The 25,083-nt window shown below is 38.5% G+C and overlaps 1 protein-coding gene across 1 annotated transcript in view; it reads left to right on the top strand.

Moving 5' to 3' along the window:
• Window positions 1–25,083, top strand: part of SLIT3 (slit guidance ligand 3) — an 815,836-nt gene that overhangs the window by 132,519 nt on the left and 658,234 nt on the right. The window contains exon 4 of the mRNA XM_043985299.1: window positions 19,454–19,525. Within this exon, the coding sequence (XP_043841234.1) occupies window positions 19,454–19,525 (72 nt within the window). The remainder of the gene's footprint in view (window positions 1–19,453; window positions 19,526–25,083) is intronic.

Genomic DNA, 25,083 nt, shown 5'->3' with positions numbered 1-25,083 from the left:
CTGCTTTCTAATGGTTCTCTTTCTACTTATATGACCATTTCTTCTTAGTCTCCTTTTAGGTCTTTATCCAGGTCATGCCAGATAACTGAAAGTATTCCCAAGTTTTTTTTGCTCTGGGTCTTCTATTCTTCCTCTATACTATTTTGCTTGGTGATCTGATCAATTCTAGTGGATTTACTGACCTCTTTGGAAATTATTCTCAGATCTGTTTGTTCAGTCCTAACCTCTTTCTTGATTTCTAGAATCACATATCTAATTGCCTATTGGCCAATCTTGAAGCGGATGTCTCTTATATTTTCATTTTTTCCATGACTGGCACTTATCCCCCTCTCTTCCCTACCATCTCTCTCCTGAAATAAAAGACCTCTTTTATAACAAGTTTATTCAACAACAAACAAAAATCATTGACCATGTCTAAAAATGTACATCTCATTCTTCACCTCTAATTTATCATCTATCAGCATACGGCAAACATGTTTCATCACCTATCTTCTGGAGACATGATTGGTCATTCTATGGATCATTGTTCTTAAGGCTTTCAGTATTGTTTTACTTTACAATGCTGTGGTCATTATATAAATAGTTATCTCAGTTCTGTTCACTTAACTCTACATTAGTTCATAGGAGTCTTCCCAGCTTCCTCTGAACCTGTGCTGCCTTGTTATTCCATTTAGTGCAATTCCATGGTATTTATGTATAATACTATGTTTGGTCATTCCTCATTGATATGCCTCTACTTTGTTTCTAGTTGTTTGCTACCAAACAGCTAGAAATACTTTTACACATAGAGGTTCTATCTGTCTTTTATCTCTGGGGTATATGCTTAGTAGTGGTACTGCTGGATCTAAGGATATGCACAAATGAGGGATTTTGGGGTCTAGTTCCAAATTGTTCTCCAGAATGATTGGCCCAATTCACAATTTCATCATACAACATTAGTGTATAAATCCTCCCACAGCCTCTTCAACAACTGTCATCATCTTTTTGGGGGGGCATTTTTGAGGTAGATCCTTGGAGTAGCTTTAATTTGCATTTCTGTTTATTAGTTATTTGGAACATTAAAAATATGGTTATGATAGCTTTGATTTTTTTCCCTTGAAAATTGTTCATATTCTTTGCCCATTTATCTGTTAAGGTGTGGTTCTTGTTCTTATATATTTATATCAATGAATAATTATATAATCTGATATCTTAGATATAAGATCTTTATCAGAAAAATTGCTTTAAAAACCTGGCCTAATCTGTTTCCTTTCAACTTCCAACTGTGTTTATATTGTTTGTATACTAAACCTTTTAAATTTTTTGGAATCAGAATTGTCCCTTATATCTCCTTTGATCCTCGTGATCTTTTGTTTGGTTAAGAACTCTTCCCCTATCCATGGTTGTGAAAGGTGTCTCCTCTGCCCCTCTAATTTGTTTATGATGTGACCTTTTATATCTAGGTCATTTATCTCTTTGGAGCTTATTATAGCATATGGCATGAGAAGTTGGTCCAAATCTAATTTCTTCCAGACTGCTTTCTAAGGTCAAATAAGTACTTACCCCAATTGTTTGTGTCCTTGGGTTATCAAACACTAAGCTACTATGTATAATGGCATCTGGATCTAATATTTTTCATTGATCACCATTTCTATTTTCAATTGATACTAAATAGTTTTGATGATTACTGCTTTTTTATAGGTTGAAATCTGGTACTGTTAATTTCCCTTCCTTCTCATTTCTTATCATTCCTTCCTTTGAGATTGTTGACCTTTTGTACTTCCAGATGAATTTTATTATGATTTTGTCTTGTTTTATAATGAAATCCCTTGATAGTTTGATTTGATACTGATTCTGTTAATTATTTCAGGTAATAGTCATTGTATCATAGTAGCATAGCTCAACCATATGCAATTAATTCTTCTCCAGTTATTTAAATCTTCCTTTATTATTATAAGAAGCACTTTGTAGTCATATTCATATAATTCCTGTATGAATCTTGGTAAGAGGACTCCAGATATTTTATATATTCATTTGTGATTTTGAATGGAAAAAAATTATCTATTGCAGTTGAGTAACAGTGTTGGTAACCTAAAGAAAAGAGTGTTGATAACATAAAAAAGACTGATAGTTTTGAGAGTGTATTTTATATTACTTCACCATAATGTCTGATTATATTAATTTTTAATTGAATTTCTAGGTTCTTAATGAAAATCAGCATATATATCTTGTAGAAAGGTGATAATTTTATTTCATATTTTCCTCTACTTCCTCAATTTCTTTTCCTTGTCTTATTGCTATAACCAATATTTCTAGAATTATATCAAATAGTGTAGTAATGGATATCCTTACTTTGGATGTTGTTATTATTCCCCCTTGACATCCTAAATTTTTCATTTCTCCAAATGATTTTTAAAAATTAAGTTCCTTATAGAATATATATTCTATAAGGAACTTTATAGAACTATATAGAATATATAAGAATATATATAGAATAGTGTTGTTTTGATAGTTTGGTTGATATAGCATTTAAACAGTAAATTAACTTTGGTAGTATTGTGACTTTTTTAATACTGGAATGTTCTGGCCATGAACAATGAGTATTCTACTACAGTTGTTTGAGGTATTTAAAAAAATTTCTTTAACAAGTACTTTTTAATTTAATCTTTTTTACAAGTATTTTGGGCTCTTTGGTACATTTAATCCCAAATACTTTATGGCTTTTGTAGTTATGTTAAATGGGATTTCCTTTCTATTATTTCTTTTGGGATTTTGTTGTTATATAGAATTGCTGCTAATTTTTGTGGTTTTATTTTGTAAGCCACAACTTTGCTAATGCTATTAATTGTCTAAATTGGTGTCTTTGCTGATTCTTTAGGTTCTAAATATGGATAGTTTTAACTCCTCTTTATCTATTTTTACACCTGTAATTTCTTTTTTTTTTGTCTTATTGCTACTTCTAGAATTTCTATATATATTTCATATATTGGTGGGAAGAGTGGGCACCCTTGTTTTGGTCCTGAAATTATTGGGAAAGTTTCTAGTATATCCCTATGGTAGAAATTTTCTTCTGTTAACTCATCTATCTTAATATCTGAATTGTGTCTTTGTGCTAAGGTCAGACACTTGTCCTTCCCACAGACTTTAATAGAGTGAGCAGGCCCTGCCTGGGTTTTTCCCCCCCCCCCCCTCAGTAGTCTAGATGCTGATGCTGCTTCAATTCTCAATTAGATGGCTAATACTAAAGGTCACCCTCTACTGAAATTCCATGCTCCCGAGTCTGTCTCCTGCTGGCGCAAGACAGGTTTTGGCCTCAGTCCCTTTTCCTTCCTTCCTTCCTTCCTTCCTTCCTTCCTTCCTTCCTTCCTTCCTTCCTTCCTTCCTTCCTTCCTTCCTTCCTTCCTTCCTTCCTTCCTTCCTTCCTTCCTTCCTTCCTTCCTTTGTTCCATCCATCCATCCATCCATCCATCCATCCATCCATCCATCCATCCATCCATCCATCCATCCATCCATCCATCCATCCATCCATCCTGCCTTCTTTTCCTTTGGGAAAAAAAAAAACACAATAGAGGTTTGGGGTTTGGATTTGTCTTCTCCCACATCCCAGAGAGGCTCCAACGGTATGTCATAGATTGCACTGGTCATCTCCCTGGCCCTAGTGCAGGAACTATTTGAGCATTGTTCTAGTCCCGCCCTCTGCTATGACTTGGGTGCCAGCCACCCAGGTGCTCCACTGATTGGTTTTGTGCTGTGGCTTTGGAGTGGGCTTCCTGGGTGCTGCTGTGGCACTTTTCCTTTTAGTTCTAGTCTAGGTTGCTACCATAATGGCTTCTGTTGTCTTGGAAGGCCCCAGACAAGTACATATTTTCTGGATTTCTCTCCCTGTGCATTTGGGGCCGGTGTGGGGGCGGGGGATTTCTGAATTTTTCTGTTCTGACAGACCAGGATTGACTCTCATCCCTGGCTCAGGGCACTGGCTTTTTCTTCCCCTGCTTTATCTCCATTCAAAACCCCTCCAGGCTTTTGGCAGTATTTTTTGTTTCAGTTCTGGACTGCATAGAGGAGCTTATTGCTTTTGTCTCTTCTGTTTTCTTTATCATTCTTCCTATCTGATGCATTTTTAGAACTTTGCTGTAATGATTAGGGGAGAATTGGACTGTTTCAGGAGTTTTTCTTTGCCATCTTTACCAGGAGCTGCATCCAATGAAATTTCAAGTTTATGATATGTAAGTGGTCCTCGCTTTTTCTGAAATTCTTTAAGAGCTAAAACAAGTTCTGACCTCAGTCTTGGGCTCACTCCTTGCATTATACCAATGTTTCTGCTCTCTTCCCTCAACATGTGTGGTGACTATACAATAAAATGTGAACGATAGAGTGCCCTATTACAGTAACCACCTGCCTCCTCTTCCAAATGCATACTTGCCCCTGTATCAGGGAAAGGAAGATATTTCATTTCATTTGCTCTTTCCTTTTCTAAAATTATTCATATGGTGGCCATATGAGGACTCAGTTGCTTTAAGACCACAGCCTTCATCTACTCCCCAAGGAAGACCTTTCAGTTCCACATGGCAGAGTAAACATGAATAAATCCTGGAATTAGATGGAAATGAGATGTGGTATTGAGTTCTTTCTGATATGAGTGGCATTGGCCAAGCAGAGGCGGGAAAGGCCAGGGGGCTTTTAGGAGCAGGACCCAGCCAACCCACCCTGGAATCCCATTCACGGTCTGTTAAGTAGCATGCAATGCATAGTTGGCTAAATTTGGTCCTTTGGTTTGTTGGCTTTTTTTGGTTTTGTTTTTTGTTTTTTGTCCTGACACAAATACCAGAGTAGAACCTAAAATGATTCATTACTTTCCAGCATCTCTGAAGCAAGTGCTTTTTTTTTTTAGTGAGGCAATTGGGGTTAAGTGACTTGCCCAGGGTCATACGGCTAGTAAGTGTTAAGTGTCTGAGGCCAGATTTGAACTCGGGTACTCCTGACTCCAGGGCCGGTGCTCTATCCACTGTGCCATCTAGCTGCCCGTAGTTTTCTTCTTCTTCTTCTTTTTTTTTTTTTTTTGGTGAGGCAATTGTGGTTAAGTGACTTGCCCAAGGTCACACAGCTAGTAAGTGTCAAAAGTGCTTTTATTTTTAACTCCAACTCTAGTCTAGGGCTTTTAACACGTGAAGCTTCTTTCCTTCCTATCACTTTAGGGGCCCTGCAGCAGATCAGAGTTTGCAATCACAATTGCTGTCTGGATGATACTCATAAATGACATTAGTTATAATTGTAGCCAATGTCACTGTGCAGTTGGTAAAACAGTACACTCAGCCCCAGGTCCTTTACCAGCTTTCTGGCCTTCTAGGACCCTCATGATTATCACTAGAACACTTTTTTTTTTTCCAGGCGAGATTGCTGTGCTCGCGGTCATCCACCCTCCACTTTATTTTATTATTATTTTTTTTAAGTGAGGCAATTGGGGTTAAGTGACGTTCCCAGGGTCACACAGCTAGTAAGAGTTAAGTGTCTGAGGTCAGATTTGAACTCAGGTACTCCTGACTCCAGGGCCGGTGCTCTATCCAGAGGCCCCCTAGCTGCCTCTGTCCTTCATTTTCTTTCTTTCTTTCTTTCTTTCTTTCTTTCTTTCTTTCTTTCTTTCTTTCTTTCTTTCTTTCTTTCTTTCTTTCTTTCTTTCTTTCTTTCTTTCTTTCTTTCTTTCTTTCTTTCTTTCTTTCTTTCTGTCCTTCATTTTCAAAGAGGACTGTGACATCAGAGCAATGTCATGACTTGCACTGAATTGGACTTAAGTGAGGGAGGGCTGTGCAAGGTCACCAACCTCACTCTCTCCTCCAGAGCCATCTGGGTCCAGATATATATATATCAGGATGGCTGGAGATAGCCCAGGATGTTTAAAGCAATTAGATTTAAGTGACTTGCCTCGGGTCACACAGCTAGTAAGTATCTAAGATCAAATTTGAACTCAGGTCTTCCTAACTTCAGGGCCAGTTCTCTAACCACTGTGCCACCTAGTTTCCCCTTACCCTTGTTAATTTTCTAGGAATGTACTGATTAAAAATGTCCCGTAGATTACAGTCTGCTATGAGAGAAAGCTTCCATCTCTAAGTGATGAATAATATATTTGAAAGATTGGCTATTCCTCCTCCTTCCCCTCCCCCTTTCCTGGATCCCAGTTTTCTCATTTGTAAAACGAGAGGTTGTGCTAAATGGTACCTTCCAGTTCTAAATCTATGATACCCTATGACCTTATTTGCCCACTAACTAAAAATACTAAAGCAAGATGGAGAAGTGAACAAACCATTAAGATACTGCAGTTCATGTGTGAGATGGGACTTTTTCTGTATGTAAGGAGAAAGCTGTGAAGCTATTATCTCACGAAATGATCTGAGGTGTTTCTATGCAACAAGTAAGTGGTTGGCAAGAGACCCTGTCTGGAAAAAAGACACTTTCTTCTCTCCAGAAATGCCTAAGAAAGATTTGAATTACAGTGCCTGCTCTTAATTCTTAATCTGAGGTATAGTTGTTATAATTTATATCCTTCAATAAATTTAGCTAAGATACACATTTTGTGCATGGGATCTCTTTTTTTTTTTTTTTTTTTTTTGCAAGGCAGTGAGGGTTAAGTGACTTGCCCAGGGTCACACAGCTAGTAAGTGTCAAGTGTCTGAGGTCAGATTTGAACTCTGGTCCTCCTGAATCCAGGACCAGTACTCTATCAACTGTGCCACCTAGCTGCCCCGGGATCTCATATTTAATACGGTGGTAGACTCCTATAAACCATTCATTTAGAAAGCATATATTGGGAGACCATATAGGAGAGATCGATCACCTCTCCAGCATCTGAAATAAAGCTTTTGAACCCAGTACAGTGGTTCATTCATTTTGCATAGCTCTAATTGTTAAGATCTTTCCCCCTTACATCAATCCTGAATTTTCTCTGTAACTTTTACCTGTCATTTATAGTTCTGTATTCTTTGGCCAAGAACAAATCTAAACTCTCTTCCATGTGATAGTTCTAAAAACACTTAAAAGCCACTCGCATATCCCTCCTCAATCTTCTCTCCTCCAGGCTAAACATTTAAAGTGCATTTAAAGAGGCAGCTAGGTGGCACAGTGGATGGAGCACCCGCCCTGGAGTCAGGAGTACCTGAGTTCAAATCTGCCCTCAGACACTTAACACTTACTATCTGTGTGACCCTGGGCAAGTCACTTAACCCCAATTGCCTCACTAAAAATAAATAAATAAATAAATAAAGTGCATTTAAGAGACCCTCATATGGCATGACCTTACCATACTGGTTAGCATTCTTCTGAATGCTCTCCAGGTTATTAATGTCCTTCCTAAAATCTTGTCCCTGAGCACAGTATTCCAGATGTGGACTTCCAGTGCAGAGTATGACAGGACTATGACTTCCCCAATGCTGGTCACTCTGCCTCTTTGAAGGTAGCCTCATATATATGCTTTTTTGGTTACTACATCCCACTTTTGTCTCATTTAAAATGGAGTCCACTAAAATTTCCCAGATCATTTTCAGAGGAGTTCTTGAGCTACTTACTCTTCTCCCATCCTGTACTTGTGAGGTTGATTATTTCAATCTAAGATTTAAGACTTTCTATGTATATCATAGTTAAGTTTCATCTTCCTTTTTTTTGCAAAGCGTTATAGGCTAACAAAGTCTTTTTTTTTTAATCCTATCTTCTAGGGTAGTAGCAATTGTTCCAAGATTAATGTTATCTGCATATTTACTAGATATACCATTTCTGCCTTTAGCCAAGTCACTGATAAAAAGGGCAGATAGCACTGGGCCAAGTACAAATCCCTGGACTCTCCTTCCATATTGACTCTAAATCATTAATGAATACTTTTTCTTTTAAGTCATTTAAGTAGTTTCTAATACCCCTAAACATTATTGTCTAACCTACTTTATTCTTTCTCACAAGAATAGTATGTACAATTTTGTCAAATGCTTTGCTAAAATACAAGTAAGTAGAAAATGAAGGAAAACTTAAATAATTATAGTTATTTTTTGTGGTTATGTCATGCCAATACAATAAAAAGTTCTTGCCCAATCAAGCTACTAAGTGGTAACTTTAAAAAACTAGCGCAAAAATAATAATTTTCATTTGGAAGAATGAAGGGTATGGTATCTCAAGGGATTTTTTTAAAGTAATGAAGCAGGCCTAGAATTTGCAGATCCTAAACAATTTCATGAGGCAATATTTATCAAAATGATTTGCATTTGGTAAAAAAAAAATAGATTGCTGAAATTGACTACATAAACATGACAGAGAAATTGACACAGAAGCCCAATATTGGATGTATCCAGGAATACAAGCTACTGGGAGAAAAACTATTAACAGGAATGATTGGAAAAGCTGAGAAGCAGTTTGCCTGCAAACAAGTTAAAGTCATTTCCTTGAAAGTAAAAGATTATATCATTTAAAAAGAATTGAAAGAGAAGGTGAAACAGGCTCCTTTCAGATTTCATAGCTAAATGAAGCAGATAAAAGAAAAAATGAGCTAATTTTGATTACATAAAATTCTAGAGCTTTTGCTCAAACAAAATCAGTGCAGCTAGAATCTAAAGAGAAACTGTTTAAGGGAGAGGAGAGGGAAGAAATAATCTTTGCATCAGATAGCTCTGATAACATTTGATGGCCAAAATATTTAGACAATTGGCACATTTATTTAATACCAAGAGCCATTCAACAGAGCATAAGTTGGTTGTAAGCTATGAATCCTTTTAAAAGAAGAAATGCATACTACCTGCCTACATGGAAGAATGTTACACATTATTTATATACTAAGAAAAATATAAATTAGAACAACTCTGAGGTTTCACCTCATACCCAGAACTTTGGGAAATATGATAAAAGAGATAATTAGTCAATATTAAGGGGATTGCAGGAAGATTTGGCATACCATGATACACACATACACACACATCAACTAGAAACAAAGTGGCAGCTCACATACATGAAAAAGGAAGAACAAATTTTGGTATGTGGATGTAATAGAATATTATCATGCCTTAAGAAATGGAAAACACGACTTTAGAAAAACATGGAAAGATGTATTAATTGATGCATATCAGAGAAAATTATCTAGCAGAACCATACATATGAATATACGTTGAGTAAATTATTATAAACAAAAACTAGAAGGCGGCTAAACTCTGATTAATTGCAATGAGTAATCTTGGTCCTGGAGAATAAATGATGAAACTTATCTCCATCCTGTCAAGAGAAAGATGAGGGTATGATGGGCACAGAAGATCACATGTGCCGTCAGAAATGGTTGTTTCATTGATTACTTTTCTAGAGTTGGTTTTCTTTGCTAGAAGGGAAGGTTTAGAGGCAGTGGTGGGGGGCGGAATACATTAGGAAATAAGTTTGGCACAAAAATGATAGACATATTCCAATACTTTAAAAATAAAATCTAGGTAAACTAAGCTGTAACATTGTCCTAATCTAATAGTTTGTTAACCCTAACAATAAAAGAAAACAGGATAGTCTGGCAAGGCCTCATTTTGATGAAACCATGCCAGCTTTTTGTAATGATTCATTCCTTTTCTAGCTGTTCATTAACCACCAATTTAACAAGACATCATTGAATTTTGCCAGCATTTAAAGAAATGCTCACTAGACCATGGTCTGCAGACTCCATTCTTCTCCATTTTTTGAAAATTAGGACAAAATCACACATCTTTAATCTTACCATACCTCTCCTACTTGCCAAAATTTTAAAGGTCAGTTGCTCAAATTTGGAATTTTGCCCAAAGGGCTATAGAACTGTGCATACCCTTTGATCCAGCAATACCACTGCTAGGATTATATCCCAAAGACATCCCAAAAAAGAGAAAAAGACCTATTTGTACAAAAATATTTATAGCAGTTCTTTTTTGTGGTTGCTAAGAATTGGAAATCAAAGGGATGCCCATCAGTTGGGGAATGGCTAAACAAATTGGTATATGATTGTGATGTAATATTATTGTGCTATAAAAAATGACAAGCAGGATGATTTCAGAAAAGCCTGGAAAGACTTATATGAACTAATGTATAGTGAAGTGAGCAGAACCAGGAGAATGTTGTGCACAGTTACAGCAGTATTGTTTGATGAAGAACTGTGAATGCTTTAACTATTCCTAGCAATAGAATGATTCACGAAAATCTCAAAGGATTAGTGATGAAACACTATCCACCCTCCAAAGAAAGAACTCATCTTGATAGAACACAGACTGAAGCATGCTACCTTTTATCATCTTTCATTTTTTCTTTTATTCAAGTTTTCTTATACAAAATGACTAATATGGTAATGTTTTACATAATTGCAGATGTATAACCTATATCTGCTTACTGCCTCAGATATTGGGAACGGGAGGAAGGAAAGGAAGGATAGAAGTTGGAACTCGTTGGAACTCAAAACTTTAAATAAAAATGTTTAGTATTAAAAAAAAAATTTAAAAGGTCAGTCGCTCCAGTTTCTCAAGAATCACATCTATCAGTTTTAGAATACCCTGCCATCCAATTTCTTATCAAAGGCAGTTATATGCTCTTATTATATCCTTACTTGTTTTGTTTATCAACTTCCTGTTAGTCATTTTTGGTTCTTTTTTTAATAGTTCAAAAATTATTATCCTTGGCAGAAAAAATAAAAGTAACAGAAAAGCTGAGCAGTCCTGGCTTCTTTGCGATCATTGTCCCATCTATCCCAAGCATCAATCCTATATCCTCTTTGATCCTCCTCCTTTACCCAATATAGCTTTTGTGTGTGTGTGTGAGTGTGTGTGTGTTTTTGTTTTTGTTTTTTGTGAGCCAATTGGGGTTAAGTGACTTGCCCAGGGTCACACAGCTAGTAAGTGGTAAGTGTCTGAAGCCGGATTTGAACTTGGGTACTCCTGACTCCAGGGCCAGTGCTCTATCCACTGTGCCACCTAGCTGCCCCCCAATATAGCTTTTAAAAAAATCCTTTTTTATCCATAGTTTTCCTCTTTAACCTCAGTTTTATCCACTAAACTACCTAATTGCTTAGCTATCCATAGGCAGTTTTTGTCTCCCCCTTCCTTTTTGGTTTAAAATCCTTTTGATAATATTTGCAAAGCTCTAGGAGAACAATTTTTCATTGACTCTCATGAGATGTACTCCATCCCTGAACAAGAGCTTGTCACTATGTTGTGGGACAGAGAAACAAATACTATTCTCAAATGCCATCCTAACCAGCTATTCACATATTTCAAATAGTACTTTCTTCTCCAAATCCCTTTGATCAGCTGCAGTGATGAAAATACCACCTGTGCTCTTGATATCTTTAGTTCCTTTCCCCAAATTTCATACTCCTTAGCAATACTTCTTTCTATTCCTCCTTACAGGATGGTGGCCATGTGAATTACCAGAAGTGGAGAGAAATCATCTCCTTAGACAAGTCTTGGGAAGCTTTATGTCACATCCTAGATTCATGTCTTTAGAAAAGAGCAGGCCACTGTATTGTTCATTTCAAGTCAGTAAACAGATACCTCACTATCTCCTCCCCTTAAGAGGATTTAGCAACCACAACCAATCATCTCTTCCTCTTACCCTTTCTGGATGACTTCTCACCTTACAGCATGTGGCGCCGCTATCACTCTTCAGAGAACAGATCACTATTTCTCCCTCAGCCACACATTTATTACTTAGCTCCAAGTATTCAGAAGTCCTTCTTCCCTTTCTCCTCTGTCACATCCTATTACCCTCTCAACTCCTGACATAAGTCAAGATTCCCCTCTGCTTCTTCAGATCAATTTTCTACTTTATTTTAACATTGAAGCCTTTCCTATAGAACACTTCATTCCCCACGTTAACTGGGAGATTGGAGAGGTAGACTTTGAGCCTGTTTATATTCCCTTTTAAGAAAAAGATGGTCATACACTTTGTGCATGGAAGAGAATCATGTAGCCATTACAGAATTACAAACGTATACTTGGTGCAAACCGTTATAAAAATCTCCTGGCTCTCCATATGTTCGGGGAAACAAGAACCTCAGCCCTTTGTCCTTCTTGTGAGTAGGTTTCCCCTCTAATTCTCTTCATAGTTGCCTAGGGACAAGAAAAGGGGTGGGTCTTGACTGTCTCCTCATCACTTATAGCAGTTTAACAAGCAAACTCAGAATCTTTTTCTTTATTTTGCCAGCTTACCTCTCCTAAATTTTCTTGGCATACTTCCTCAATTTTACTCTTTTATTTCTGCCCATTTTTCCCCTCCTCCTTCTTTTCTCTCTCCTCAGATTCTTCTCTTTAAATTCTTTTCCTCCTTAATACTTTCTCTTCCTTCTACCAACAACAACAGCATTTATACAATGCTTTAAGGTCTTCAAACTGCTTTACAAATATCACCTTATTTATCTTCACATTAACCCTGGGGGGTAAGTACTATTATTATTATTTTTTTTCAGGGCAATTAGGGTTAAGTGACTTGCCCAGGGTCACACAGCTAGTAAGTAACAAGTGTCTGAGGCCAGATTTGAACTCGAGTCCTCCTGAATCCAAGGCCGGTGCTTTATACACTGTGCCACCCAGCTGCCCCCAGTACTATTATTTTCATCCTTCTTTTACAGATGAGGAAACTGAAGTAGACAGAAGTTAAGTGACTTGCATCCAGGTTACTCACTAATCAGTATCTGAGGATGGATTTGAACTCGTCTTCCTGACTCCTCTTTTTTTCTTTAGCTTGAATCCTTTTCATAGGAGCATAGAATTAGAATTGGAAAGAACCTTAAAGACTGTCTTGCCCAAACCCCTCCTTTTACTGATGAAAAACTGATTTAAGGTTAAATAATTTGTTCATGGTTACCCAGATTGAATGACTCACCCATCTAAATAGAACCAGGATTTGAATGAAGGTTTTCTTTTTTTTTTCCTTTTTTTTTGCAGGGCTATGGGGGTTAAGTGACTTGCCCAGGGTCACACAGCTAGTAAATGTCAAGTGTCTGAAGCTAGATTTAAACTCAGTTCCTCCTGACTCCAGGGCCAGTACTTTATCCACTGTGCCACCAAGCTGCCCCCTGAATGAAGGTTTTCTAACCCTGAGTCCAACATTCTTTCCATGGTGCCATGCTTTTATTTCAGCTTGATTCATTTTCTTCCTGTTCTTTGAATCCTGCCGAAATCCCCATCCTCAAATCTCAATCTCCAGACTTCTTTAACGTTCTCAAACCTTTTCAATGTCCTCCACAGATCTTGTCCTCTGTTTCCCTTTTGGCTTACAAGAATCATTTTGAGGTCTACACCTGTCCCTCACCTTCTTTGAATTTCAGCCTCACAGGTTAAATGTTGGAATTGATGAAATGTTCTCCAAGGCCCATTCCAGCTCTAACTTTCTCAAGTTCCTAATACTTCCCAAGTATGAACCAGGAAAAGGAAAGTCATGCTCTAGTGAGGTACTAACATTCATCTGAACTAGCATCGTACTTACTGTGTCTGCTCCTTCTTTAGGACTTCACAAAGTCCATTTTATGAGGTGGGTTATCTTTTCCTATATATGTGCCCTGTTTCTCCCCTTCAATCTGAGGCCCTTAACCTTTTGTGTGTGTCATGAACCCCAACTTGGCAGTCTGATAAAACCTTTGGAGTGCTTTCCAGAATGATGTTTATAAATCCATAGAGTAAAATACATAAAATTATAAAAGAAACCAGGGGAAAGTGAAAATAAAGATGGAATTTTTCCCTTTCACATTCATGGGCCCTTTGAAATTTATCCATGGGTCCCTTGGGTGTCTGTAGGCCCCAAATTAAGAACTCCTGACCTAAAGATATATGAAGAACTGATTTAAATTGATAAGAATAAGAATCATTCACCAATTATTAGATAGTTAAAAAACAGGCAGTTTTCTGAAATAGAAATCTAAACTATAGCAATATGAAAAAAATGTTCCAAATCACTAAAAATTAGAGAAATGCAAATTAAAGCAACTCTTGACATTCTATCTCAGATCCATCTGATTAACAAAATTGACAAAATAGGAAAATTACAGGGGGCAGCTAGGTGACGCAGTGGATAGAGCACCGACCCTGGAGTCAGGAGGACCGCAGTTCAAATTCAGCCTCAGACACTTGACACTTACTAGCTGTGTGATCCTGGGCAAGCCACTTAACCCTAATTGCCTCACAAAAAAACCCAAACAAACAAAATAGGAAAATTACAAATCTTCAAGGCACTGTGGGAGAACAGACACATTGTTACACTATTGTTAGAGCTATGAATGGGTCCAACCATTCTGGAAAGCAATTAAAAATTATTCCCCAAAAGTTGCTAAACTGTTTATGCCCTTTGACCCAGCAACCCCATCATTAGATATATATCCCAAAGAGATCAAAGGAAAAGGAAAATATCCTCTATTGTGTATAAAAGTATTTGTAGCATCTCTTTTTGTAGTGGAAAAAGAACTGGAAATTAAGGGTCTTGTCATCAATGAGGGAATGGCTGAACAGTTTGTGGTATAGGAATATAATGAAATACTATTGTTTTGTAAGAAATTTTTAAATAGATGGTTTCAGAGAAACCTGGGATGACTTGGGTGAACTGACACTGAGTGAATCCAGCAGAACCAGTAGAATAGTTTATAATATTATTATTGTAAAAGATTATTTTTGAAACTTATGAACTTTGATCCATACAGTGACCAACTAACACTAGAGGACTAATGATGAAGCAGGCTACCTACCTCCTGACAAAGAGGCAAAGGCCTAATGTGAAGAATAAGACATGCATTTTTGGACATGGTCATTGTGGTAATTAGTTTTTGCTAGACTATTCTTTTTTGTTGCAAAGGTTTTATTTTTCTTCTGTTTTCTTTTTTTCATGGTGTGGAAAATGTGAGGCAGAAAATGCTTGACAGTTGAAAAAATTAGTTAAAAAAAATGAACCTTTTATTTAGATGAATAGTTAAGTATTATGATAGTACAGATTGTACCTTCTTTCTAAAGAAGAAATCCAGGGGCAGCTAGGTGGCGCAGTGGTTAGAGCACTGGCACTGGAGTCAGGAGGACCTGAGTTCAAATCCGACCTCAAATACTTGACACTTACTAGCTGTGTCACCCTGGGCAAGTCACTTAACCCCAATTGCCTTACCAAAAAAAAAAAAGGAAAGAAAGAAAGAAAAAAGAAAAGAAATCCAAACATTTCCTCAGTAGTGCCTATCAGAGTGCTTTGCATATAATGAATACTCAATATATGCTTGATTGATTGATTTCCAGAAGCAAAATCTCAAAAGTTCCTAAGGAATGAAAGAAACTCCCTGATTTTTCCCCAGGGTCATGAATGCACCTCTATTCTTAGCTCCTCACTTGGGACAGTGGCAACAAATCTTTTGTCTTCTGGGCTGAATCTACTTATAGCCAGTTCCCAGGGGAACTGAACTGGATGGATATAAAGCAGTTGTCATATACAGATGATGTTTTCTCTTCAGTCTCCTTGCTTCTTGTGCTCTCAAAGCAAGCATCCAACACACAGCTTCCCTACTTTCTCATTTGAGGCTGCAGGATGCATGCGAAGGGGAGGCTGGCAGCATTCCCATGGTGTTTGGAAGATTCAATGCTCTTCTCAGCCAACATGCTGAGATTTGGGGGGTGGAGGGGATGAAACAGAGAGACACAGGGAGAAGAGAGGCGGGGAGCCAGAGATAAAAACCAGACACCTTCTGGAAGAGATTCTTGAAAGTGTTGCAGACCCAAGATGGGAGCCACATGACCTGGCTGTATCTATAAACATTTCTTGGCAGAGAAAGGCTTCAGTTCATGCCTAGCTAGACTCCAACCTAGAGTTTGCCTTTTCTTTCATCATCCATAGACCTGATATGAAGAAGATAAAGCTAACAATCTTGTAAATAATTAAGTGTCCACCAGCCTAGGCATTTATTTGGGACCGTAATGCTGAAAGCAGTGACCGCCTGAGAAAAGCAACTTATATTGTCTTTCAGAGCAATCTGGATACCCTGTTATAATATGAATTAATATAGGATTTAAAAACTGATGTGAATACTGGTATTATTTATTGGAAGGGCTATTTGTGGGACACATTATAGATTAACATGTATTGTGGGGCAGTGTTGGTAGGCAGTGTCCTATGGTGGATAGAGAGCTGATCTTGAATTCAGGAAAAAGTGGATTTTAGTCTACCTGTGACATATACTGGCTTAAATTCCTGGTGTTCCAGGTAACTCACTAATATTGTCAGTTTCAGAGAAGATGCTATTTTGCCATGGTGGAGGGTGGTTCCTTATCTGTAGTCCTCATAATAATAAAATGACAGGTCTGATCCAAAAATTTTAAAAATGTATAAGTATATAATACATGTGTTACTTTTTTTCTATCTCCCATAATAGCCAGTACAGGGGTTTATACACTCTTCATTAATACCCTTTGAACTGACGGATTGACTGGGGTGGCATGGGCACGTAGCTAGAGAGCTATTCTAGGCATCATAAAGACTTAAATTCAGATGTTGCATCTAATATATGTAGTATGGTCATGAGCAAGTCACTTAACCATTTGGTGTTCCAGGCCCCACCATTTAAGATTATTAGTTATTGAAGAGTTACCAGTTTGAATTAGTGGAGGGATTTTCCATACTAGGACTTCCATGTACTAATAGAATCACAGGACTGGGGAAAACATTGATTAACTGAAATGAGTTTCAGCCAAATAAGCAACTGTTATGACTGGAGATAGAGGATGGACCAGACAGTATTGTATCATTCTGGGAACATGATTGACTTTAGTGAGAGTGGGACAGGTATTTATGAAAGGCAGTGTTTGTTTTCTAAACCAGTGGTGTCACACTCAGATATAGAGTGGAGGAGGTGGTTATTCTGTACGTGAGGATACTGCAGACTGCATATTGACTTACATTAAAAATGTGATGTTAGCTATGTTTTATTGCATTTTCATTTTGTTAACTATTTCCCAATTATACTTTAATACAGTGCACTCAGTAGTGTTGCAAACATTTTTGACAGTTCTATTTTCAACTCTTGTGTTTACAGAATCACAGATTCTTAGAGTTGGAAGGGACTTTATCAGTCATTCACTCCAGCCCATACATAAAAGAAATCCCAATCTAAAATACCCAACAAGAACGAAATCCCCAATCTAACATATCCAATAATTATCTTCAAGTCTCTCCTCAAAGATCCCCAAGGAAGGAAAGTCTACTACTTCCCATGGCCACCCGTTCTTAATTGTTAGGAAAAATTCCCTAATATCATTCCAACACCAAGCTCAAACTAACCTCTTTGCAACTTCTTCCCATTGCTTCTGGTTATGCCATCTGGGACTAAACAGAATCAGTCTAATCCTGCCTCTACAAGTATGTGAAGACAGTTATCATGTTACCCTGAGTCCTCTTTTCCAAACGAAATCTGCCTACTATCTTCCACCTGTCCTCATACAGCATGGGTCTGAGGCCCTTCACCATCCTCTTTGCCTTAATTTGGGAACTCTCCAGGTTATCAGTGTTGCTTTTAACCTGGTGGCACACAGAACTGACCATGCTTCTTTAGATGTGGCCCAGTCAGGGCAGAGGAACTATCATTTCCCTATTTTTAGAAGCTACATCTCTCTTAGTGCAACCCCAAATCTCATTAGCTCTAGGTCAGTGTCTAACTGTGGCAAGGACTGGAGTGATAGTTATTTATGGTTAATGCAATTTACATGTATAATGCTCCTTAGATACGGGGAGCCACCAATTTAATCTTTGTAAACAACACATTTATCATGGTGAGCAATGATGGTAGACTTTTCCATGGCCTACCGGATAGCATCAGTTTGATTCTTTTTATTTTTTAAATTTTTTTAGTTTTTAGTGAGGCAGTTGGGGTTAAGTGACTTGCCCAGGGTCACACAGCTAGTAAGTGTCAAGTGTCTGAGGCCGGATTTGAACTCAGGTACTCCTGACTTCAGGGCCGGTGTTCTATCCACTGCGCCACCTAGCTGTCCCGCATCAGTTTGATTCTTGCTGAACATTTAAGGCCCTCCAAAATCGGAACTCAAAGTATCTTTCCAACCTTGTGCCCAAATACTCTACCATTATTGTTAGTAGAAGAACTCACATTTTACAGTGCCTTTGTGAGGTTGATAGTGTATTGTTATCACCACCATTTTCTAAATGAAGAAACAAGAACTTTTAATTTAGCTAAATAGGTCTTCTAAATGTTGCCCAAACTCCCTTCCATCAGCCTTCAATGCTCAGCCCAAGTCTATGAAGACTTCTTGGATTATTTCGTCCACAGAGATATTTCCATGTTTTAAATGGATGTTGTAGAGGGCAGCTAGGTGGTGCAGTGGATAAAACACTGGCCCTGGATTCAGGAGGACCTGAGTTCAAATCTGGCCTCAGACATTTGACACTTACTAGCTGTGTGACTCTGGGCAAGTCACTTAATCCTCATTGCCCCCCCACCAAAGAAATAAATGAATGATGTGTTTATTGTTGGTTCCATTTAAGGAATTATAGATGGGGTAGCTAGGTGGCGCAGTGGATAAAGCACCAGCCCTGGATTCAGGAGGACCTGAGTTCAAATTCGGCCTTAGACACTTGACACTTACTAGCTGTGTGACCCTGGGCAAGTCACTTAACCCTCATTGTTCTGCAAAAAAACCCCCAAAACCAAAAAACAAATAAAAGGAATTATAGGATCTAGAACTCGAAGCAATCTTAGTGAACATCTGAGTCAACTCCATCATTTTAAAGATGAGAAAACAATACCCAGAGATGCTAAGTGACTTCTACCTATTCATGCCAGTAACAAAGTTTATATATAAACTCAGAACTTCAGACTGCAAATCCAGTGGTCTACCATTATACCATGCTATCTTCCTTCATTTAGAATTGATGATATACTTCAAATCTAGCCTCAGACACTTATTAGCTGTGTGACCCATGGCGAGTTACCTAATCCTATTTGCCTCAGTTTCCTCATCTGTAAAATCATCTGGAGAAGGAAATAGCAAAGCATTCCAGTATCTTGGCCAAGAAAACTCCAAATGGGGTCATGAAGAATTAGCCATGACTGAAATGACTGAAGAGAAACAACAATATACTTCCTTATGTTGCCATTTATCTTTTTATATATGTGTCTTATTTCTCTCACTGGGTAGCAAGTCCTTTGGGTATGATGACTTTGTAATTCTTACAGGGCCTATCTTAGGACTAGGCACCTAGGGAGTATTCAATAATTACTTGTTTGTTTGTTTTTAATTATTGCTTGAGGGGTGGCTAGGTTAAGCAGTGGATAAAGCACTGACCCTGGATTCACGAGTACCTGAGTTCAAATCCGGCCTCAGACACTTGACACTTACTAGCTGTGTGACCCTGGGCAAGTCACTTAACTCCCATTGCCCTGCAAAAAAAAATTATTGATATGGGATCTATGGATATATACAATTCTATGTGGATTTTTCCCTAATGTGTTTTTTTGTATTCTGTATTTATTTTTTATCTTTAGGCGTTTGAACAAGAATAAACTACAAGTCCTCCCAGAATTGCTTTTCCAGAACACCCTGAAGTTAACCAGATTGTAAGTAGAGTTTGATTCCTAATATACAGGCTGTGCTTTTATTTACTACGGCTGCTGTGGATAATGCATTTGCCATCGTGTTGGTAGTCTCTTGTGCCATGTGATATTTGGCGGTGGATCTGTTGAATAGAAAAGCCAGACCAATGTTCAGTGAGGTGTTGCCAGTTGAAGGAAATGGAACTAGAGGGAAAATAAAGAAGCCATCAGTCTTTGCTTCCCTCAGGGCTTAAGAGCTTCAAGAGGCCAATGGTGATAATTCGTTTGTGATGGTGGGATGCTTCTTGCTGGGGGTGGGGTGAAGGTGGTTAAGGGGCAGAGTAAGCGGAGGTTTTTCCAGAGGGGCCCAGATGTCTCCCGAGAAGTTTCTCATGTTTATGGGATTTGCTTTCAGTTTGTTAACAAAAAAATAGTGCTGGTTATGGAGAGCTCTTGCTTTGAACACAGCATTTTGACTAGAGCCTGGATCCACATACAATCATTCTGGTGAGAACAGTGCCTGACATTTGCAGAATAAATGAGGCATAGACTGTGCTTTCTAGATCTAACTGCAGAATACTCTGTTTAGGGGATGTTTCTTCGAGAATTGGCAAACCAGCTAGTCATCCCCCTCCCCTCCCCCCACCAGAAATGATCAGTTATAGCGACATCTGAGTACATTCATTCAATATGAATTATTTTGAACAGTGAGACTGGTTGGAATTGGAGATGAAATATGTTTTTGAGGTAGTGGAACTGAGCACATACATGATGGGGACTCAGTCAATGAATATTGATGATGGCCAGTGGATTCTGTGATTCTGGTATAGATTCTCCTAGTCACTGCTTTTGTTGATCACAAGGCAGAACTGGATAGGGCTTGACTTAGCCATTTTGGGGTCCTTTCAGCAAGAGCTGCGTACAGGTAAATTTTATTCTGGCCTTTTTTCTATTTGTGGTCTGACTGCATAGAAGCCTTGCTGGTGAAATTGAACAGTTACCACAGGGAGGCTGAAAAGTTGTGATATTCATGTACATTTCCAATTGTGTTTGATATTTACTTGTACAATAAAATTATGCATGAAGGAACAGACATAAAGTCATCTTCCTCAGGAAATATAAAATACAAGAAAACAGATCTTATATTCATTTAAAAGGAAAATAAGTGTTAGAAAAAATACATTTGCATTATTATACGGACATGCACACATACACAATCACACAATTAAAGAGTCTCTCTGTCAATGCACCAACATGAAAGGACTGGATGGGGACCTGAACTGGACAGAGGCCTTCTTCTTCACAAGCAAGAGACACCTGCATCTTGTCAGGCACTCCTCCTGTGGTGTTCTCTGCACCAAGGTGCTCTGTCATCTCTGTCAACACCTTCTTACTGGGTATGGAACGTCCTAGTGGTCTTTTACTCAGGAACTACCTGCACAGCTGGTTGGACATGAGGGGGAATGCACACCCCCCTACCCCCCTGCAGTTTGAACACACATGTGAATCCACCCTGCTTGGGTTTCTAACTCAGCTGGAAAAGCTGAGTTAAGACCAGAGCCAGGAAAACAGCGTAAGCTGACCCTGGTCTCCACCTCATCTCTCCGGTATATCCATTTCCTTCAATTATTTCCACACAAGAGCCTGGTTTCTCAGCTCAGCCTTACATAGTACTTGTTTATCCTGCTTTTATATAATTAGGGCAGATTACATGCTATTTATTTTGTGATTTTAGTATTGCCTTCTCAGTAAAGGGAATATGACTGGTTTTTGCTGCCCAGGTTGACCGGATAGTTTATAGGATTACAGATTTAGGGTTAAAAGAGCTCTTAGGGGTCATTTAGCCGAACCGACTCCTTTTTCAGATGAGGAAACTGAGACAAAGGGAGGTCAAATGAATTACCTGTTGTCACATAGGTAGTAAGTGACAGAAGTAGGATTTGAACCTGGTTCCTCTAAATCCAGGGTTCCTTCCCCCAGCACCATGCTGATTCTGATTTGTGTAATGGTAATCTGTGGTCAGAGTTTTACATCTTAAGACACCCTCAAGTGCATATGTAAAATTGCTAGCTCTTACTCAAATGGTGGTCTTATCCAAGACTAGAATTGGGCTCTCAGTTGGTCTTCTTGATCATTCTGTGATCTTTTACTACTATGGGAGAAAGCAGAGAGACTTGTTATTCTGTCAGAAAGTCCCTAAAGTATAGCCCTTCCCACCCAGTCTTCCCAAAATCAATTCCTGATTCTCTGGTTCCCTGTTTGACATGAAAAGGACTAAGATTTCAGTCAGCAGTAGGGCCACCAAGCATCTGCCACAGGCCTTATGGTAGGTACAGATGATGCTGAGGATATCATTTCTCCCAATACGTCTGAACAAACCTGAATGTATCTGTCTACGCTTGTGCCTTGCTTCCATTTTCAAAAAGAATACAGCCCCTCGGTGTACATAGCTCTGATTTTCAGTGAAGTCAAGATAATTATCTGACTTTTCCACAAAGTGTGATCCGCAGTAAATCCCTCAGGCCCTTATTCCTCTTTCAAAAGAATTAAGTTATAATATAATCATTAATAATGACATTTTAGCAAACGCAACAAAGGTTTTTTTTACGTAAATAAAAAACATTTTTAAAATTTAAAAAAATTTTAAAAAAGAATTGTTATGCCATATCTGAAGATTGACTGATGAACCATGGTTATAGGGTTAACATGGACAAGCCTTGGAACACTGAATGGGATGTGAAGGTACAATGGAACCATGCCCTAGCTAGCCATTCTTGGGAATGAGTCAATGGAAAATGGTACCTTCCATATATTTTTGGACATGGCCAATGTGTGAATTTGCTTTGCTTAACTATTCATATTGGTTACCAGGTATTTTTTTTAAAGAGATAGGTAGTGGGAGGGAGAGAAAATCAATGCTTGTTAATTGAAGAAAAAAAACTAATAAAAAAAGAAAGTGGGCTCTTCTTAGACTTGTCAAGGCCTTTTCTTCAGTTAAACCTCCCCTAACAATTCTAACCTTCACTGATGTCTCTCTTTTTTGAACTCTTTCAGCCACATATCAAACTTTTTCCAACCTACTCTGGGGCTGCTCTCCACTCCTTCCTGCCCACCATTCCTTGTGCTCACTTGCCTCTTGTGCCCTATTCTCATGCCCTCTATTGTTTTTCTCCCTGCCTCCACTCCAGGTCTGTACTTGAAAGCCATAGCTCAGTTGCCATGTTCATCACTAGCCCTTCCCCTGTCAGTAAAGATCTTCCCCATTCAGACTTCTCATTGTTTTGCAACTCTCTCATGTACTTTTTTTTTTGGGGGGGGGGGCAGGGCAATGAGGGTTAAGTGACTTGCCCAGGGTCACACAGCTAGTTAAGTGTCAAGTGTCTGAGGCTTGATTTGAATTCAGGTCCTCCTGTATCCAGGGCCAGTGTTTCATCCACTAGCTGCCTCCACTTTGATTTCTTCATTTGAAAACTGCCTGTTCATGTCCTTTGACCATTTATCAATTGGGGAATAGTCCATAGATTTTTTAAATTGGAAGGGATTGTGTGTGAGAGTTTTCATTGAACCATAGTTTTGAAGCTAGAAGGGATCTTAGAGGCCAGCTGGTTTAAACCCTTCATATTACAGATGAAAGTGACCTCTCCAGGACCAAAGAACTAAGAGGTTAGATTTGTGCCTGATTCCAAGTCCAACATTTTGTCCACTGTTCCTCTAGAAGATTATAAGTGTCTCTGCCTTCTTCTTCTATATTCTGCACAGTGACTTACACAGGTCACCAAGCATACAGTAAGTGCTTACTATGTGCCTGGCACTGTGCTAAGCACTAAGAATACAAATATAAACAGAAAGAAAGACAATCCCTGCCTTCAAGGAGCTTACAGTCTAATGAGGGAAGACAGCACATAAAAGGGAGCTGAAAAGGCAGGGATGTGGGAGTGTGGGAGTGGAGGTGAAGGTACCCATTGCCAAGTCATGATAGGGAAAGTCCTGTAGAGAATTAAGGAGTGTAATATAAGGAGTGTACTTTGGAGAGGTATGAAAAAAAGATTGGTGTGGCCTTCTCTTTAAAGTGGAGGTTCTGGAAGGAACCAGATTGGTAGATAGGAAGAGGAAGTATTTTCTTTAATATACATATATGTGTGTGTGTGTGTGTGTGTGTGTGTGTATACACACATAATTGCATATTTCTCAATTACATGTAAAACATTTTTAACATTCATTTTTAAAACATTTTGAGTTGCAAATTCTCTTCCTTCCTTCTGCCCCTCACCTACTCCTTGAGAAGGCAGGCAATATTATATCAATTATACATGTGAGGTCATGCAAAACCTATTTCCATATTAGCCACATTGCAAAAGAAAACATACAATCCCCACCCCCAAGAAAAATAAAGTAAAAAAGTATGCCTCGATCTTCATTCAGTGTTCACTAATTCTCTCTTTAGTGGTAGATAGAATTTTTCATCATGGGTCCTTTGGAATTGTCTTGGATCATTGTCTTGATCAGAATTAGCTGAGTCTTTCACAGTTGGCCATTCTTACAATATTGCTATTACTGTGTACAATGTTCTCCTGTTTCTACTCACTTCACTTTGCAATAGTTAGTAGGTTTTCCCAGGTTTTTCTAAAACCATCCTGCTTGTCATTTCTTATAGCACAATGGTAATCTATCACAACCATATACCACAACTTGTTTGACCATTCCCTAATTGATGGACATTCCCTCAAATTTCAATTCTTTGCCACCACAAAAACCAGTTCTTCGCTACCACAAAAGAAAGTACTTCCAGTGTGAGAGACAGTATGTCAGTAGAAGGACAGTATGTCACCAGAATGAAGAGGTTTTTCTATGGCATGGTAGACAAAGTCCTGTGGAAAGTCAGAAGTAAAGCCTGGAGGGGAACTAAAACAGTGCTGAGTAGAGCCATAATGAGCCAGGGCACCTGGGCACCCAAATTTTGATGATGCAAACAAAGTTAACACATACACTCCTTCTATAGTATGGAAGCCTTAATAGCAACTAATTCTTCTTCCTACTAAACTGAATTTTTCTTATTTACCATTTGTATTATTTTCACATCATAAACTGCAAAGGTGATTTGAGGACATCTTTCCTCCTGCTTGACCCAGGCATGATTCATGATACTTGCTCCAGGATCCAGAACTGCTCATACCGGCTCTTGTCTTAGGCACACAGTGGTGGTTACCAAATACTTGGTGCATAATTGGCTCACACCTGTGCAGAGTGTATGCTGGACATTGTAGGCTGTTATAGGCTCATTTTGATAGCTGGTAAGTGATCCATTTCCCAAAAGCACTGAGACCAGGAAGAAGGAAGTACCTGTTACCCAGGCTTCATAGGGTAGGAGAAAGACCACTGCACAGAAATCAGATGACTGTCCACTTTGTGTTAAACTGTGCTTTATGGCAAATGGTTAAGGGGCAACCAGTGGTACTTAAGTGACCTGCTCGATGTCCTGGAGCTTTAACACAGACCTTATCAAGTGCTCCCTTGATAACTATAGTCTGTTGGGCAGCCCATTGCTATAAGTCTAATTTTTTTAAGAGAGAAGGGGCTGGCCA

This window comes from Dromiciops gliroides, chromosome 2 (assembly GCF_019393635.1).
Source record: "Dromiciops gliroides isolate mDroGli1 chromosome 2, mDroGli1.pri, whole genome shotgun sequence".
Classification (NCBI taxonomy): Eukaryota; Metazoa; Chordata; class Mammalia; order Microbiotheria; family Microbiotheriidae; genus Dromiciops; species Dromiciops gliroides.
The sequence above is the reverse complement of the archived record's forward strand: the minus strand, read 5'-3'. Positions and strand labels throughout refer to the sequence as shown.